This window comes from Struthio camelus, chromosome 1 (assembly GCF_040807025.1).
Source record: "Struthio camelus isolate bStrCam1 chromosome 1, bStrCam1.hap1, whole genome shotgun sequence".
Classification (NCBI taxonomy): Eukaryota; Metazoa; Chordata; class Aves; order Struthioniformes; family Struthionidae; genus Struthio; species Struthio camelus.
Genome location: NC_090942.1, coordinates 10267254 through 10282803, shown reverse-complemented (window position 1 = coordinate 10282803; position 15550 = coordinate 10267254). Strand labels below are relative to the sequence as shown.

At 38.9% G+C, this 15550-nt stretch overlaps 1 protein-coding gene across 5 annotated transcripts in view; it reads right to left on the bottom strand.

The window, feature by feature from the left end:
• The window catches only part of SEMA3A (semaphorin 3A), a 330745-nt gene that overhangs the window by 56103 nt on the left and 259092 nt on the right, over nt 1-15550 (bottom strand). For all 5 annotated transcript variants that reach the window (XM_068920614.1, XM_068920525.1, XM_068920690.1 and 2 more), the window contains 2 exons: nt 13053-13146; nt 6006-6125 (listed from right to left, as the gene is read on the bottom strand). In XM_068920614.1, coding sequence (XP_068776715.1) covers nt 6006-6125; nt 13053-13146 — 214 coding nt within the window. The remainder of the gene's footprint in view (nt 1-6005; nt 6126-13052; nt 13147-15550) is intronic.

Here is a 15550-nt window from a genome sequence, read left to right as displayed (position 1 = left end):
AATTTAAAATTCATAGTCAACATCTCAAATTGGGATCTGCAGACTTCAGGGAAAAGAAAAAAAAAAACTGCAAATTGCATTTATATTCCATTCTGTTCAGATTATTATACCACCGTCACCATAGTTTCTGTGTACTTCCTAGCGCTGTGTTAGGTGACATTAGCATTTGTCACACATGGAATTTATCACTGTGAAATTATTTATTACTATTCTTAGCAATGAAGCTAATGGGAATGGGGGTGGGAGGGTGTATTGAGTGAGAAACAAAACTTGCATATATGGACATGTTTTGTTCCTGCAAAGACTGGAGCTGTTTATGCCTGTATAAGTAATGATAGCACGGCGCAGGACTTTGTTCCTGTCTACAGGCTGCGTGATAGGAGATAATAGCTGCCTAATTTGGGTCAAAGTGTAGAAAAGTCTATCTTAAATACAAGAGATCCTTGAAACAAACCTTGCAGAGTCCCTAGCAAGGCTGATTAAATCTACCTTAGTAAATTTGCAGGCACGTAGACCTGGGAGAGACTTAGTCTACTCAGTCCAGTTCCATGCTAGGTCAGTCAAGTGTGTTACATACCAGCACATACAAATGTATCAAATTTCCTCTTAAAACTAAGATGCCACCAAAATTGGGCAACTTTTTCTGATCTCATTCACCTTGTGTTTTAAGACTTCTAATTTGAAGATTAAATGTATTCTTATTCAGTTCATACCCAGTAGTTTTTATGTATGTCCTTTATTTAAGTAGCTCTTTTCTCACTGGGGATTTATTCTATTTATAGCCTCCATAGCTTCTTTTCTCCAAGAATGGCTCAACCATACTCTGTGAAATGACCCCCAGGTACCAAGACTGTTTGGTCCTGTCTCTGCTGGCAGGTCAGCCGTTTTCCACGACTGCTTACCTGCGCTCTTTGCTGGCATGCACTTTAATTCCTTCCGTATATATGGATCGGTAATGTGTAGAAGGTGAGCTGGAAAGCCAGGAAGGCATTTAGGGCACAGGAGTGGTGCAGAAGAGGGAGGTGTCAGGGGCTATGTACGGGTTTGGTGTGGCTCACCAAAGCAAAAGCAAAGATTCAATGCAGCAAATGAACACATCCAGGCCTCAAGAGTAGACGGAATCGAACAAATGTTCACTTCTAAGCATCCTGACATATTTAGTACACTCTTATCAGAAGGGAAAAATCCTACAAACTAGCTGAAATCTTGTCTTGTTCTTGCCATATGCATCTCTACTACGCAATATGTAAATATGCAAAATTGTATGTGTATATTGCCATTGTTCGGACATCCTACAATCTGTCATAAGGGGAAACAACATATGATGATGGCTGTAAAGTGCTGTACAAATATCATAAGTGCATCAAGTCCATGTTTCCTGCCTTGGAGCCTGTGAAATTTAAGAGGACATTTTCTTTTTTATTGAATAGTCGCTCAGCTTCTATAATTCTCAGCTGTTTATGGAACCGTAAAGCAAAGACTACCAAGGACAATAACCCCAGGAGACTAAGCACAACTACTACCCCACTTTAAAAACTAAGCCACAGAAAATATGGTAAAATAACATTATAGAGCTGTTTTAAACCCACAAAAAGCAAGGGAATTCCAAGCCAAGCCTGGATATCCAGCTTGACATTCCCTCTTTTAACTCCAGGGCTAGTAAAGAGGGCAAGTGGGGCCAGAATTGCTTTACTTCTCTGGGGTGCAAAACAGATTCATAATACAACCTTAATGCAGCTTTTGTGATTTCATTTCCTTTCAGATCTCCTGCAACACTGACTGTTTTTTTTTTCTTTTGATACAAATGTTTATGGCTAGTCTTTTTACAAAACGTTAACAATTTATGGCGAGATCCTCTGCGCTCAGGCCAGAACCTAGCGAAGAGGAGAGCGGCTCCCAGCCTTCCTCCCACTCCCCTAACCTTCAGCTCGAGCGCTGGCGTTAGTGCATTGCTTTTGCGTTGCTTAGCGTTTGCTTTGGTACGCTGCACTGCCATTTCTGCCTTCTTGCCTCCAGCCATGCCCTCAGCCCTGGCATGAACGCTTCCCAGGCTCCAGAGACGGGAGCGGGCGGCGTAGAGCAAAGCGGCTGCTTTTGGGTCGCCAGGGACCTCCTCCGCTATCAGGGGAACCCACCCCAGCCTGCTCCGGCCTCCCGCTCATCTTTTTCTATTGCTGAAACAGTTCATAGAAGCATGATCTCATCTGCTTTTCCTTGAAATAACGCTACTTTCTCATGCCCCCGAACTATAACAGGTAACTGCACGTTTAAAGGAAAAGAAGGGTTTCACTTTTATGCTGCTACCAGGACTCTGTAGAGTAGAAGTGTAACATCAAAAGCACTGTTATTAAAGCTAGACAGGAAATGTTTTCCCAATTTCTAAGATTTTTTTCTGAGAGTTCAAATTCTTTCTTGTCCCTCACGGGGACCAACCAAGACTGTCAAAGCTTTCTGTGCAGAGAAACTCCATGCACTTACCAGTGGAGCCAACAAATGTCAGGCATGGGCATGCACATGGCTTGTAACAGAACACACAGTTCAGGCTGGGGCACTGAACTGCTGCTTTTCATGTCCAAGACGGCTTCCCTGAGCACCAAAATATTTTACAGTGTTTTTGCAAATGCCTCCACATCACATCTGGCCCAGGCTGTATCAATAATTAAGTATACACGGCTGCAGTGACTGATGCATGGTTCCCTGCGTTCTAGCTGAATGCCCTGACTGCACAGCTATCGAGTCAGTCTCTCTTGCTTTATTTGGCTTGGTGACTGTTAAATTATTTATACAAAATGAAATGTCTTTAAAAGCCTGACGAAGTCTTTAAAAGACTTAACATGTCTTTAAAAGCTGCTGGTCAGCACCTTCCCTTGGGCTGGGTGCCGCTCAAAGCCCTCCTGCCCCGAGCATTTGCCTTCTTATGCAAAGTGAAACATCTCCAACAGGTGACCATGGGCTCTCTGCAGGAGCTCTGCGTTCCTGCTTAAATCTGAAAAGCTTAATCACTCTGTGCAATGGTAAACGTCCTATATTTATATCAGTTCAGGATGACATTTAAATTCTAAAAAAAAAAAAAAAAGTTTGTAAGCTCTCCATGTGCAACTGCCTTCTCCTCTCCATTTTTGGTACCAAGCAGCTGTGCTTTCTACACCCTGTCAGCTCTAACCTTAGTTAAGCATGGGAAAAGTAATTTCAAGTTCCAGCTGTGAGCCAAATAAACCTTAGCAGGGACTTACAACTGGACATCTCACCCCCTAGCTATTAATCTCCATGGAGGCGAGGATTTCTCTTATCTGCAGGTTTGATCAGAACTGCTCTTCTGCCCGCCAGAACACTGGTTTTCAACCTGCGATTAAGCACACTGTAGAAGGTAACCTCGAAAAGCGAGCCTATCACTGCATAGCAATCCATGCCTTTACGAAAAACGTGTAAAGGTCTGTGAACTTAAGTTTCAAAAGATTGTACTAGTTTATACAGATCTTTCAGAACGTAGAGTACACCTCGTCCTTCAATGCTAGCTTGCTTCTTTTAAAGTACACCCACTTTAAATACCTGTGCAGTCACAAAGCTTCTTTTATAACTACAAATGGCCAAAGAAAAAAAAAAAATCAAAGGACTGGCGTTCCTGTGGAGTTTCAAACATAAACAGTTATCATTTCTGGATTTCCCTATAAGATGCTGAAAGTAGGAGTGCTCTATGGAAATGCTGGCAGGACCTTATCAGTGGGAAATTAACAGTGAAGGCCTACAGCCTGTAATAGGAATGTAGTAGTGCAAATTTTAAGCCAATCTTTCGGATTCTGTATTAGGGACGTAACCTTACTAAGTTGCAATAGAGAGATTTTAAAAATATACTTAGGGATCATTCTCATCAGTTATAGACAGTTCTGAGAATAATTTCTAAAGGCTTCAATTTGATTCTTACCTTTTAAAATTGTTCTGAAACTCCCCATACAGGAATATAGTGTAAGAACTACGCTCAGAGCTGAAAATCATCTTCACACTGTACTATGGTAAATGCTGTTCTGCTTTTAGCTGGTTTCAGAAGATACTTAAATTCTAGCGGGGCTGAGGCTTGTAAGCTCTTGATGTGCAACTGTCTCCTCCCCATCCTGATCACAAAAAGCAGCTGTGGCTTCCGCACGCTGTCAGATGTTACCTTAGCGCTAATTTGGGAAAAGCAGTTCTCACGTTCAGTGCTGAAAGACTGATAACTGAACCCAGCAAGGCATGACACATTTTCAGCGATGAAGGAGAGGGGCTGTGGACAATGGCTGTGCGTTCCCACTGCATAAATCCTCCTGACTCAGCTGTCAGTGTGCAAACCTGCTGCACAAAGGCAGATTTTACTTGCATGATTGGATTTTATTTCATCGTGACTATCATAACGAAAATAGGTGTTGTGTTATTGTTAAGACATGATTAACCTACCAGGTACCAAGGCAGACAGATATGTCTGTAACCCGTGTAATTTAATGTCTCCTGAAGTCCAGGTATCTTGTCTGTTGTTATAATAAATAAATCACTGAAGAATATTTCTGGTTTACAGAGCAACCACAGACTGTAGAACTGAAATGTAACAGACCTAAATCTGCCCTCCCCGTAGTCCAGACGAGTTTTTGACAAAACTGAACTTACTGGGACAAGAGTCAGATGCGTACAGCATATCATATTAAAATATATATACATCTACATCTACATACATATGATTATCCAATACATATATCCTGTGTATGTGTATACATATAATATAATATATAATATATCATATATCTATATCGATATAGTTTATCAAAAGTGCAATAGCACTTTATGACTTCAGTTACGAGTCAGGGATTGATTGTCTTATGGATCACATATGCACTTAATATGATAACCAGAGTGACACTAAATATTCCTAACCGTAGCTAATCAAAAGCTGTGCTGTTAAAAGATAGTCTGCTATTACACTACCAAAATTTACATCAACAGTTTGCACTGAATTGCAAAACCACATAATAAAAACTGGACTTCAGCACAGATGTAAATATTGTGGCTAGAAGTGAAAAATATCTAAGTACAAAATATTTTGTGAATTCAGAAACAGGAGTGCAAGTCTGACAGATGCAAGCAACATGTACAGCAAAAGTCGCTTGCCAACTCTTTAAAAAACTTAAAATATAAATTAACAAAGAGTAACTACAGTTAGCATCACTGGATCACTAAAACCAGATGTCAGCTTTTTCAAATGGTAAATACTCATTTCCATAAATGTTTGTATGCTTTTACAGCTAAAACTCAGCCTAATGCTACTTAAGATGGTGAAATTTTGACTTCCGTAGAACTTGGATACAGTACCCATGTGTTTATAGTGTTTTGGTGAAACTAAAAAATAAACAAGAAACTAAAACCAGGTTTGCACTGAAATTATCCCTCTCCCCCCCACCCCCCCACACACAAACAAGCATCTACTGCAAACAAGAATGCAAGTTACTGTGCCTTGTTAAATGATTGAATATTTTGAAATTCAATAGTCTTGAATGCCTAGAACTCCTTTCATTTTTTTTTCAAACTATTGACAACTCTGGCCTGCTCAAGACGCTCTGGTGGTTTACTTTCCCATGGCAGCCCCCGTCCGATTCCCTTCAAGCCAGGTAAAAATTAAAGCCTACGCAGGGCGCAGTCCCGGCCAGGGCTCCAGCTGCTCTATGCAGATGTGCGGCTGGTGCCTTCGCAAGCCCAGAGGTGCTGTCCCTCTTGTGCTCTACAGCCAGCTGCTCCTCCGACAGGACTGCTTTAGCCATCCTTTCCACACACATTTTAAATTTAATCACACTCTACAAATCTCAATGTAATTAAAACAAAAACGCTCCTTTATAAATCACTTTTGATTTTTTTTAACTGCTTTAAAACACAATTCTGTTCCAAATGAAAGAAGGGTGTGTATCCCAGATGGTGTAGAAATGAAGCTGTGCACTAATCTTTAATGGCCACACAAACATAACTGGATAAATTTACATTTTGCCTACCATTTAGCCACCGGGAGTCATGCTGCTCTGTTCTGATTGGATGGTGATGCCCCAAAGTTCGGAAAATGGCAAAGTCTCTGCCCATGAAGTCTGCTGCTGTCCCAGAGTACAGTTCACCATCTGTGGGATGATATAATTGTAAGCAATATTTCTCAATTTTGAAGCCATGATAAGTCAGAGATAGATATTAATAGGCATAATGTGAAAATTGCAAAAGCAATAAATCACATACAGCGTACTGTCACTGAAAATACATGATTAGGGCACCCCCTGTTTCACTGCAGAGCTTAACTGTGACCTCTTCCAACTGAGTTGTATATCCCGGCTGCTAATGCAGCCTTTTAAGAAAATATGTTCGGATTCCATTAGTCTGGAATGATGATGGCTTGTACAGCGATCCCTGGTATACGGTGGTATGAGGCCCTGAAAAACTCACCTAGCTTTGAAGTTACCCTGTTTTGAACAGAAGATTAGACTGGAGACCTCAAGAGGTTCCTCCCCAAATACTGATTTTCTGTGATTCTGTGATGGGAAGAGGAAAGTCCAGCTCATTCATTCTCAGTTTAGAAAGTCACTGAGTCCCTCAAACCGTTCTCATATAAACTATTTTGTATTGTTTTGTTTTGTTTTGTTTTGTTGTTTTTTTGCTGAGAATATAAACCCTGTGAAAACGGTATCTTCCACAGGGAAGACAGAACATGCCTTTTTCTTTCTGTCACCTTTGTAACTGCAAGACTGTCAAAGTGAAACAGGGAGTGAACAAATGAGATCGTCCCCTGCCACCTCAACCCCACACACATCGCATTGAACAAGTGAATTAAAAATTGACCTATGATACTTCCGCCCATAAATGGCACATACATAGCCTAGCTGGAGATGAGACTTATAATATTAGAGCCCTTGTGTGCCCCTCCTGAACCAGCTAGAAGGATCACAGAGGAGAGATAGACGTAATCTAAATTCAAAGGACCGGGTCAAGTTAAATGCAGGCCAACTGGTAAGGGAATAGTAATAATGACTACATAGTAATCACAACCACAGGAAACATGCAGGGATCAAAGTAAAGCACATATTTTGGAGGGTTACTGCAGAGCTTGCTCAAGAAATTAATCTAAATTCAAAGTGCTAAAAATGCATTTTTAGGACTGTGCCTTTTCATGCCTGTATCTGAGATGAGATACCTTACGCTGTCCCTTTAATAGGGAATTAAAAAGCATTATCCTTCCAACTGCTGTTTTTGAGTTACCCATCTTAAAAGAGTCTCCTGTGAAAAAGATAAGTTTGAGGATGAAATAACTGTTTCTTTAGGCTAAGGTAATAAAATTTTCATGGTCATCATGAACTCTACCATATCCTTCCTGTAAAACACCCTTTAGAAACAAGTTTACGATTTTCATGGCAATTTTAGGTATTTCCATGGTGGGACAACCACGTCCCAGTAAGCCTATTGAATATCACCGGGATCTTTTCCCCAGAACACTGACAGCATGAAATTATCAATTGAACCTACAGTAGCTCTGTACCATATGGTAGTCATGAAAGTCAGGAAGGGTGAAAACATGATAGCAGAAAGGCGTGGAATTGAATGAATTCACAGCAGAGATTAGAAGCAAATAGACCAGCCATGCCCAGCAGGAGATGTAATCAGAAGTGAAACAGAACAGCATATCATTAATTAACGATTTATCATTCCTGTATGTCACTTTCAACTTTTTTAGAGAGGAAACAATCACTTAATTAGAGTGATTATTATGTATAGTGTATGCAGCTGAGATTTTAAAGAATATAAAACCTTTTTGCTTGTGAAAATGGCTTTGATGCTCTGCTTAACCTTTCTTTAACCTTATCCTCATTTTCTTGTCTTCCGCTCCCCAGTGAGTTAGGATAAGTCAATACAAATCAAAGGTGTGGTGGTGGGGAACAAACAAGCCCTATTTTACTTCTTAGCTATCAACAGATGGAAAGGTCAATTAAGAAAAAAAAAAAGATTCTGTATTTAATACTACATTATTAAAATTACAAAAATAGCTCAATAATTCATTTAAATTACATATTTCTAATATTTTGAATTTTAGGGGGTTAGGCACTTCAACTTCTAACTCAATATACAGACAGCCTTGAAATTAATGTATCTTCTGGGTTTGACTCAGTTCATCCCAAAACTATTTCATGCTGCTGTGCTCTTGTTCTGGCTCGTACTTTTTTTGTCAGTGGTGATAGATAGCGTAAGAGTTTTATCAATAATGGGTTTCTGTGTGTTCCAAAGGAAGAAAGAGCTGTAGAAAACCAGCTGACCTTTCTTTGTTTTCTACTACAGCTCCTCTAAGTTTCAATATACTTAGACCATTGCCTACAGTTTGAATTGATTCTCTTTGATTCCCAGCAGGAATTGACTCAAGGTCCATTGAAGTCAGTGGATTTCAGATACAATCTTTAATTCAGGAAAATATATGATAAATAGCCTCCTGTGCAAAGGCTGCAGAACAGTCCTTTGGTGTTTTAAATGTATTGTCATTGCTATAGCCTTATCCTTTCTCATTCTCAGCAGGATCAGATGCGTGGTCTTACAGTAATGCAAAAAAGGGATTTGGTCTTAGATAGAAATACCACGAGTTACCATTTCTTTTTGTAAGATTTTTGCCAGATTAAGGGTCAGCTTCAAGTCGTATCCCAAACTGCACATCCCTTGATGCAGGGACTATTCAAAAGTTATATCAGAATTTTGCCTCCTCTCTAGTTAGAAGTAAATTATTTTTTGTTTCCCTATGAAGACCTTCTTTTCGACAGTCACTCGTCTAGAGAGTGCTTCTTTTGTGCTATTGTGCTATTTCTATTGGTAGCAGTATTAAAACCAGTTTTCATTAGTTTTAAGAATGAAGTGGAAGCTAAGAATTCAAAAACTGACAAACATTTCTTAAGCAGAAAGAATAAATAAAAAGAAATAAGTTGTCATTTTGTATTTCCAGTCCAACAGCATAAAGCAAGGACTATGGCTTTCTGTTCAGAACATGCTGATGGGCCTCCACTGTTTTCATGGGAAAAAGGTCTATATTTTGGACACAAGCCACTTAAAGATACAGCATGCTGACACATGTGTGCAAACAGAAATATACATATTGACTTTACTAAATAAAGAGGTGACAATTAAAGCCTGTAAATACTGCTGGTTTAGAAAGGAACCATTTATTCCCACATACTGAATGGGAGCAGCATGGAAATATAAGACCATTCCCTCAGCATCTCCCAGTTTCATTAGATAGCAAGATGTTAAAAAAGAACTGCATACACTTATTTTCTCTTTTTTTCTATTCAGCTCTTAAACAAATCAGCATTATTTAAATTATATATATCTATTTGGTGGATATAGAAGAGTCAGCTTCCTTTTTGAAACAAATAAGAAAGTTCAACAGATGAAGAATATAGGCAAAAGGAAGCCTTGAATTTCCTGATTGTTGCCCCTGGTTAAAGAGCTCCCAAACAATACCTGATACACTGGGGTAGTAAGTTTAATCATATCACTGAAGTTAAGATTTTTTGAAAAAAATTCACGGAGGTCTGACTTCACTCCCATTCAAATCCAGAGCCAAAACTTCCCAGAAGCTAGAATAAACCTTAAAATCATGAGCTTTACATGTACTCAGTAGCTAATTTGGAGGAGAGTAAATAAGAAGAGTAATGTTCTTCCTTGGAAAGAAGCCATCATTCTTCAGATCACATTCAGGTTAATCCCTGTTTGGGAATATTAAGGCACCTAAACGGATGAAAAAAAAATATTTAAAAATCTATATAAAAAAAAATCAGCTGGACACAGGAACATAAATAGCTTTGAGGACACTGGATTATCAGAGCTTTCGAAAATCTCGAGGTGGGATTTCCTAAAGAGCATCTGACTGATAATAGGACAAGGGTCTTGTTCTCTGAGGTTTTTTCCAACTATACCAGTAAAATTGCATTAGACTAATACATTTCAGTGATAATTTTCTCTAATGACTACTTTATTTGAAAACCCTTCTGCCTCTCATTTTCCTGCTGCCCTGAAATACATGCTAGCAGTACCCAGGGACTAGGGACTCTACAGTTTCATGCCTCAGCCCACTCAGATGGAGGCTGTTTAGTTAGCAGCAAATAGATTGGGAATGGATGAATAATGTCTTATATTATTAGGAACTGGTTATATCATGTTCCCAGCTGGCGTTTACTTAAGAGTAGAGTAGCAATAACTACCTTTAATGAACAACTCTTAAAAAAATAATGAAAAATGTTTGCAGGTGGATGGAACAAGGAATGTATACTGGAAAAATATTGGAACAATTTAATAATGATGAACTGTTTGTTTTAGTTTTTTTAAAATATTATTGAATTTTATTAGGAGAGAGGGAAAACTGAAGATCCTTTTTACACTTACAAGAGTTTCTTCCAGCTGAAATATAAAATAAGAACCCTGAGTACTAATGGTTATTAAAAATCTGAAGTTACTTTTTGCAGATTTTTAGCCTTGGTGCTTTGCCTGAATTCCAGCTGGGGTAATTCCATTTCACTTACCTAAGATTTACCTTCTAGCTACTGAGTCAAGAACATACTCTTTTCCACTTTGCAAAATCTCTGTTTAGTATTTCTGACAAAGAATTGAGGTTATTTTCCGCTCCTGTATTTAACCATACAAATTAATCTTACTTCTCAGCCTTCTCTTATCTTCTTTATAGGTACATTGTGTTACAACTATAATGTCGCATTTGAATGAGTGTTAGATAATTATTTTACACCCTCACCCTCTTGAACCTGGGATGGACCCTGGTTACTTGTGAGTACAAATATTTCTGGCACCTGAGGGACCAAGTGCATCAGAGCTATCATTCAGCTCTAAAGAAGTGAAGAAATGGTTCGGCTTTCCCCTTTTTAAAGTACCCTACTTGTGTGAGGCATTTGTGGTCAAGAGGTTCATCTTCCAGCCGTCATGGCCCTTTCACTGTTTCCCCTCAGTGCCACCTACTTCAGGGACCAACTGGACCAAACCTTTCCACGCAGTTATGGCTCGGCCAGTTCATTCTTCCCTTTTCTCCACTTTCCCAGGTGGAGTCCACCTACTCTGGGGAGAGGAAATTATTTTACTTTGGGTCAACGTAGTCTCATTCAATTTGTGCTTTCAGCAAAGAGAATCAGCCATTGTGGACCAGTCGTGAATTTGTTGTGCACTTAATTCCAAGGGAATCTCTGTGGCAAAGGATTTAAATCAATACAGCACTATAATCAATAACATAGTATGGCTGAACTGTAGCTATGAGAAAGTTGAGAAGAAAGGGTGTTCATTTCTGAGGATGTTAATTTTAGCTTCATCCTGGGTTTCAGATAAGTGCCTGAAATTAAAAGTTAGTCACTGGCTTTGTATGTTCAATTTTTGCCATTTTCTATAGTGCGAATAAACTCATAGCTTTAACAGAATCCTGATTCAAAACAAAATGTGATGCTTTGTCTACTTTTTATTAGGAGGAAAAACACATGGAGCAAAAATGATAGTGATAGGGAGTGGGCTCATGAAAGTAAAGATGTTTTAAAGACGTGAAATCCAAGCCAAAGGAAATAAGATAATCATATTTGTGCAGGACTGAGTTAAAAAAAAAAAAAAAGGAATGTGAAAAGCTAGACGCTGTTGACTTTATGCAGTTACATACCGGGTATACCACGTAATACTGGCTTGTCATCATTCTCTTTCTTTATTGTATATTAAAGTAAATAGTCAAGTCATTCCCTTGAGAGCAGCTCTGCCACAAAATCAAGTTGCTCCAGGCACTAATTTATACATTGGCCTTTTACATACACATTTCTTTCCTTTGCTGTTTGTACAGGGTGCAAGTTGGAGCACGATGAGGACGTCTTTCTTGTTTTTCTCTTTAAAAAGTGCATTTCCTCAGGGTAGCTCATCACCTGTGATCATTAGGGGCTTCGAAGAGCAGGAAATGAGGCATGCTCAAGACTAAATTTTTGTTGCTGCCTCTTCTGAATAGCTTCATCTTTAAATACAATGTAAATATAATATGGAGAGTTACTAAGCATGGCCCTAAATGAAGAATATGTGCAAAGTCCTGGAGAAAACAATGTATCTGGTTATGTGTCATTTCCCAGAGAGTTATAGGACAAGAGAATCTGCGAACTTCTGAGACTATTGGATCACCCTGCAGTTGTAATTAACTGCCAAAAAAGTTACAAACTGAGGATAGAGTGGCTACACCAGGACAGTGTTGCTATGCAGGTGGAAAGAAGACTCTAATTTCTTTCACTCTTAATCTCTTTTCATAAAACATCTTTTTACTTTTTTTTTTTTTGGTAAAGGAGAAGGAAGACCAATGAACACAATCAATTCAATTAAATTGGTTAAATCAATTTGATCAATTCAATCAATCACATTAGTTAAATTAGATTAACACAATCCAGGTGCTCTATATATCCGTCTTCCATTAAATTAACTCTTACTGATTCAAAAATACTTAATTTATTAACTATTTATTGAACTCTCTCAATCTGGACAGGAGCTTAATTTTGCTTAGTTTAACTCACTGTAAGATAGAACTCTTCAGTTGAAACATCATGGTCTTAGAGTTTGGACTTGTAAACATCTGCATATCACCAACTCACATCGGGGTATAACTCAGTGAAATACTTTCCCTGGTAGCAAAACTGATATAAGAAATTGCTTATTCCTGCTCTTACTTTGTTCTCAGCTGGGCTGGTGCAAGTGTTAGTGAGGCCAAACTGTAAACTGGGTGTTTAAAATGCCTCCAGAATCACCTAGGTCTGAGAAGAAACACTTTGCAAAATCAAGCTCTTACAAAGGGATAAAGCAGCTACTGTGATATTTGAATCCTGATTCCTTATTTCTCAAGACATCTGGGTCAACCATATTAAAAATGAAAGCCGAATAACTGTAACCTGGAAAGAAAATACACACGCAACAAAACCCTATCACAGATGCAGTAAGAAGGAGAAAGGCAAAAAACTGGCAATTATCTGCAGTGAATGCATATCTCACTAAATTTGTTTTGTGGCACCTACCTACTAAAAGAGAAGCTGTCAGCAATTTAGGATCATAAGGGCTTTTCCCTCGGCCATTTTCAAAATGTGCATCTTCCATTTTAAAAATGTTGTCCTGTGGATGGAAAAAGAAAGAAACAACATTATTTTTTGAAAGGATGCTAAAAACAAGTCAAATTCAACAGAAACAAGTCCAATTCAATAGAGTGCAGTATATACAATTCATACCGGTACTGTGGCTTCACGCATGTCAGCTCACACAAAGTAAGGATCTGGCAAAAGTACCCACCTTCTAAGTGACATTGTGCTGAAGGCTAGTCAAAAGCACAAATGTACATTCACCCGTCTTGTCTCATCTATTCTACTTCACATATAATTTCCATGGTTTCACTGAATTGTATCATCTCCTTCAGTAAGAACATTGTGTGAGTAGTATCTACTGAAGATGTTAGTATTTGAAACTTTTATCTGAAAAAGATGAAGCCTATTTTTAATGGACTACACTTTTCCAAAACATCCCTGAAGTATAGATTAGTGAAAAGTGCAGTGCTGAATTCTGCTTTTCCTAACTTGGGATTATAGTGGCCTACTGTTCCCTGTGTTCTCAAATTCAATTTTAACTGCATCATCAGAGCTTTTTTTTATTTTTCATTACTGTGCAATGCAATTTTTAGAATATACAAGCTGGGGGCAAAGTAAATGGGGGATAAAACAAGATTAAAAAAACATCTCAGTCAACACTAACTCAAACCGGGGTCAGTAAATCCAAAGCAATGGGATTTTCAGTACATTTAATTATTTTATTTTTAAGTGGGGGATCAAATCTGCCAATCAAATTGAACACCATGTTCATCTTACGTTTTGCACTGAGGGTAAAACCAGAAGTATAGTGACGTTTTGCATAGTAGACACTACATTGAGAGGAGACTTGTGGAGGCCAGAGTAAAAGCTGAAATGTCCATTTCCCATCTGCACTGTGGATGGCTTGCATTGAATGATTTGCATTGACACTTAACTTAATCAAGAAGCCCCAAAGCTGGGACCTGGCCATGCAGGTATTCTGGTTACTTAGCTCTTAGCACCCAGCTTTCAAGCTGCTTCTCCCTAAAATTCCTCTATAAGGTAGACGTTGGAGGATCTCCTCTAACCAATATTTGCAAGACCAAAGGGCTTCGGCTGCAGTAGCAACTACAGCTTGCTGCAACCTCTTTTTTCCCACTATCTGATCAGGGATCAATAACGCTTTTTAGTCAGATAGACAAAAAGAAGCAGAGCAGGACCTATGCTTAACACAATATTAGCAGTAGGAAGCAACCAAGAAGTTGGTACAATTTTTTTGTTTAGCTATTTCATAATAGATCAGCTCCTGATTTTCAAGTCGCTACAGTACTCACTGCTTCCATTGACTATCTCAAGCCCCTCTCCTCATTCTCATTATCTCTTTCCAGTCACAGAATCGTAAAGGTGTGGGATGGAAGGGTTCTCTATATGTCATTAACTCCAACCTCCCACTTCAAGGAAGTCTGTTGCCAACATGTGATATGGTCAGCTTTGGTATTTAGCCAAGTCAGGAAAGCCTTCAGGGATGGAGCATCTACAACCTTTCCAGGTAACCACCACTATCCTCCTAATGAAAACATTTTTTTTCCAACCTGCACCTTCCAAGGTGCAACTTGTGGCTGTTGTTCCTTATGATATCATCTGCCGCTACTGCGAAGTGTGGCTCTGCCTTCTTTACAACTACCTTTCAAGTTGTTGTAGGCTGTTCTTTAATTGCCCATTACCCTTCTCTTCTCCAGATTAAATCTCAGACTAGAACTTCACGAAAACTTAACTAGCGTGTAAACTCCAGAAAATGACTTACATTGTCCCAAAATTGTGCACAATGCTTTCATCCCCAAGAGCACTCTTCCAGCACTCAGTGCTGGAGTCTTGGCACTCCACAGGGATGTGGGGATCCAAAAATATCAACAGCTCAAATCGTGTTCAGCAATAGCTTCAGTAATGTGTTTTTAATGTGAAGATCAGTCAGGCAAATAGCTGGCATCTTCCTCAGAAGTAGTGAATTAAAGTATTTGGAAGTAGCACTCTCTCTGGCACCCTGCCTTCCATCATCTTGCTAATTCATACTGAATCCAGGTATGGGCCATGCCAGTGACCAAGCATACTTCCAAATGGTATTATTTTAAATCTATTGAGGCCATGTTTCTGTAAGAGGGCCAGCTACAGATTATGATTTTTATTAAAGGCTTCTTTAATTATAGCATGCAAATATATGTGTGTGGGTGTGGGTGTGTGTAACATATTTTTAAAAGAACACCAAAAGGACTTTACAGCAATTTACTGCAGACAAAGGTAAAGGCAAAACGGACTGTTAACATTACAGTTTGTCTAGAAGTGCTTACTGCACTATAAGATAAAAAAGCTTAGGCACAACTTTGTGACATTTGATCCCAAAATTCAAGCTCAATCTCCTAAGGAATGTTCTTGTAGATGCACCCTATCTGATTACGTTTATG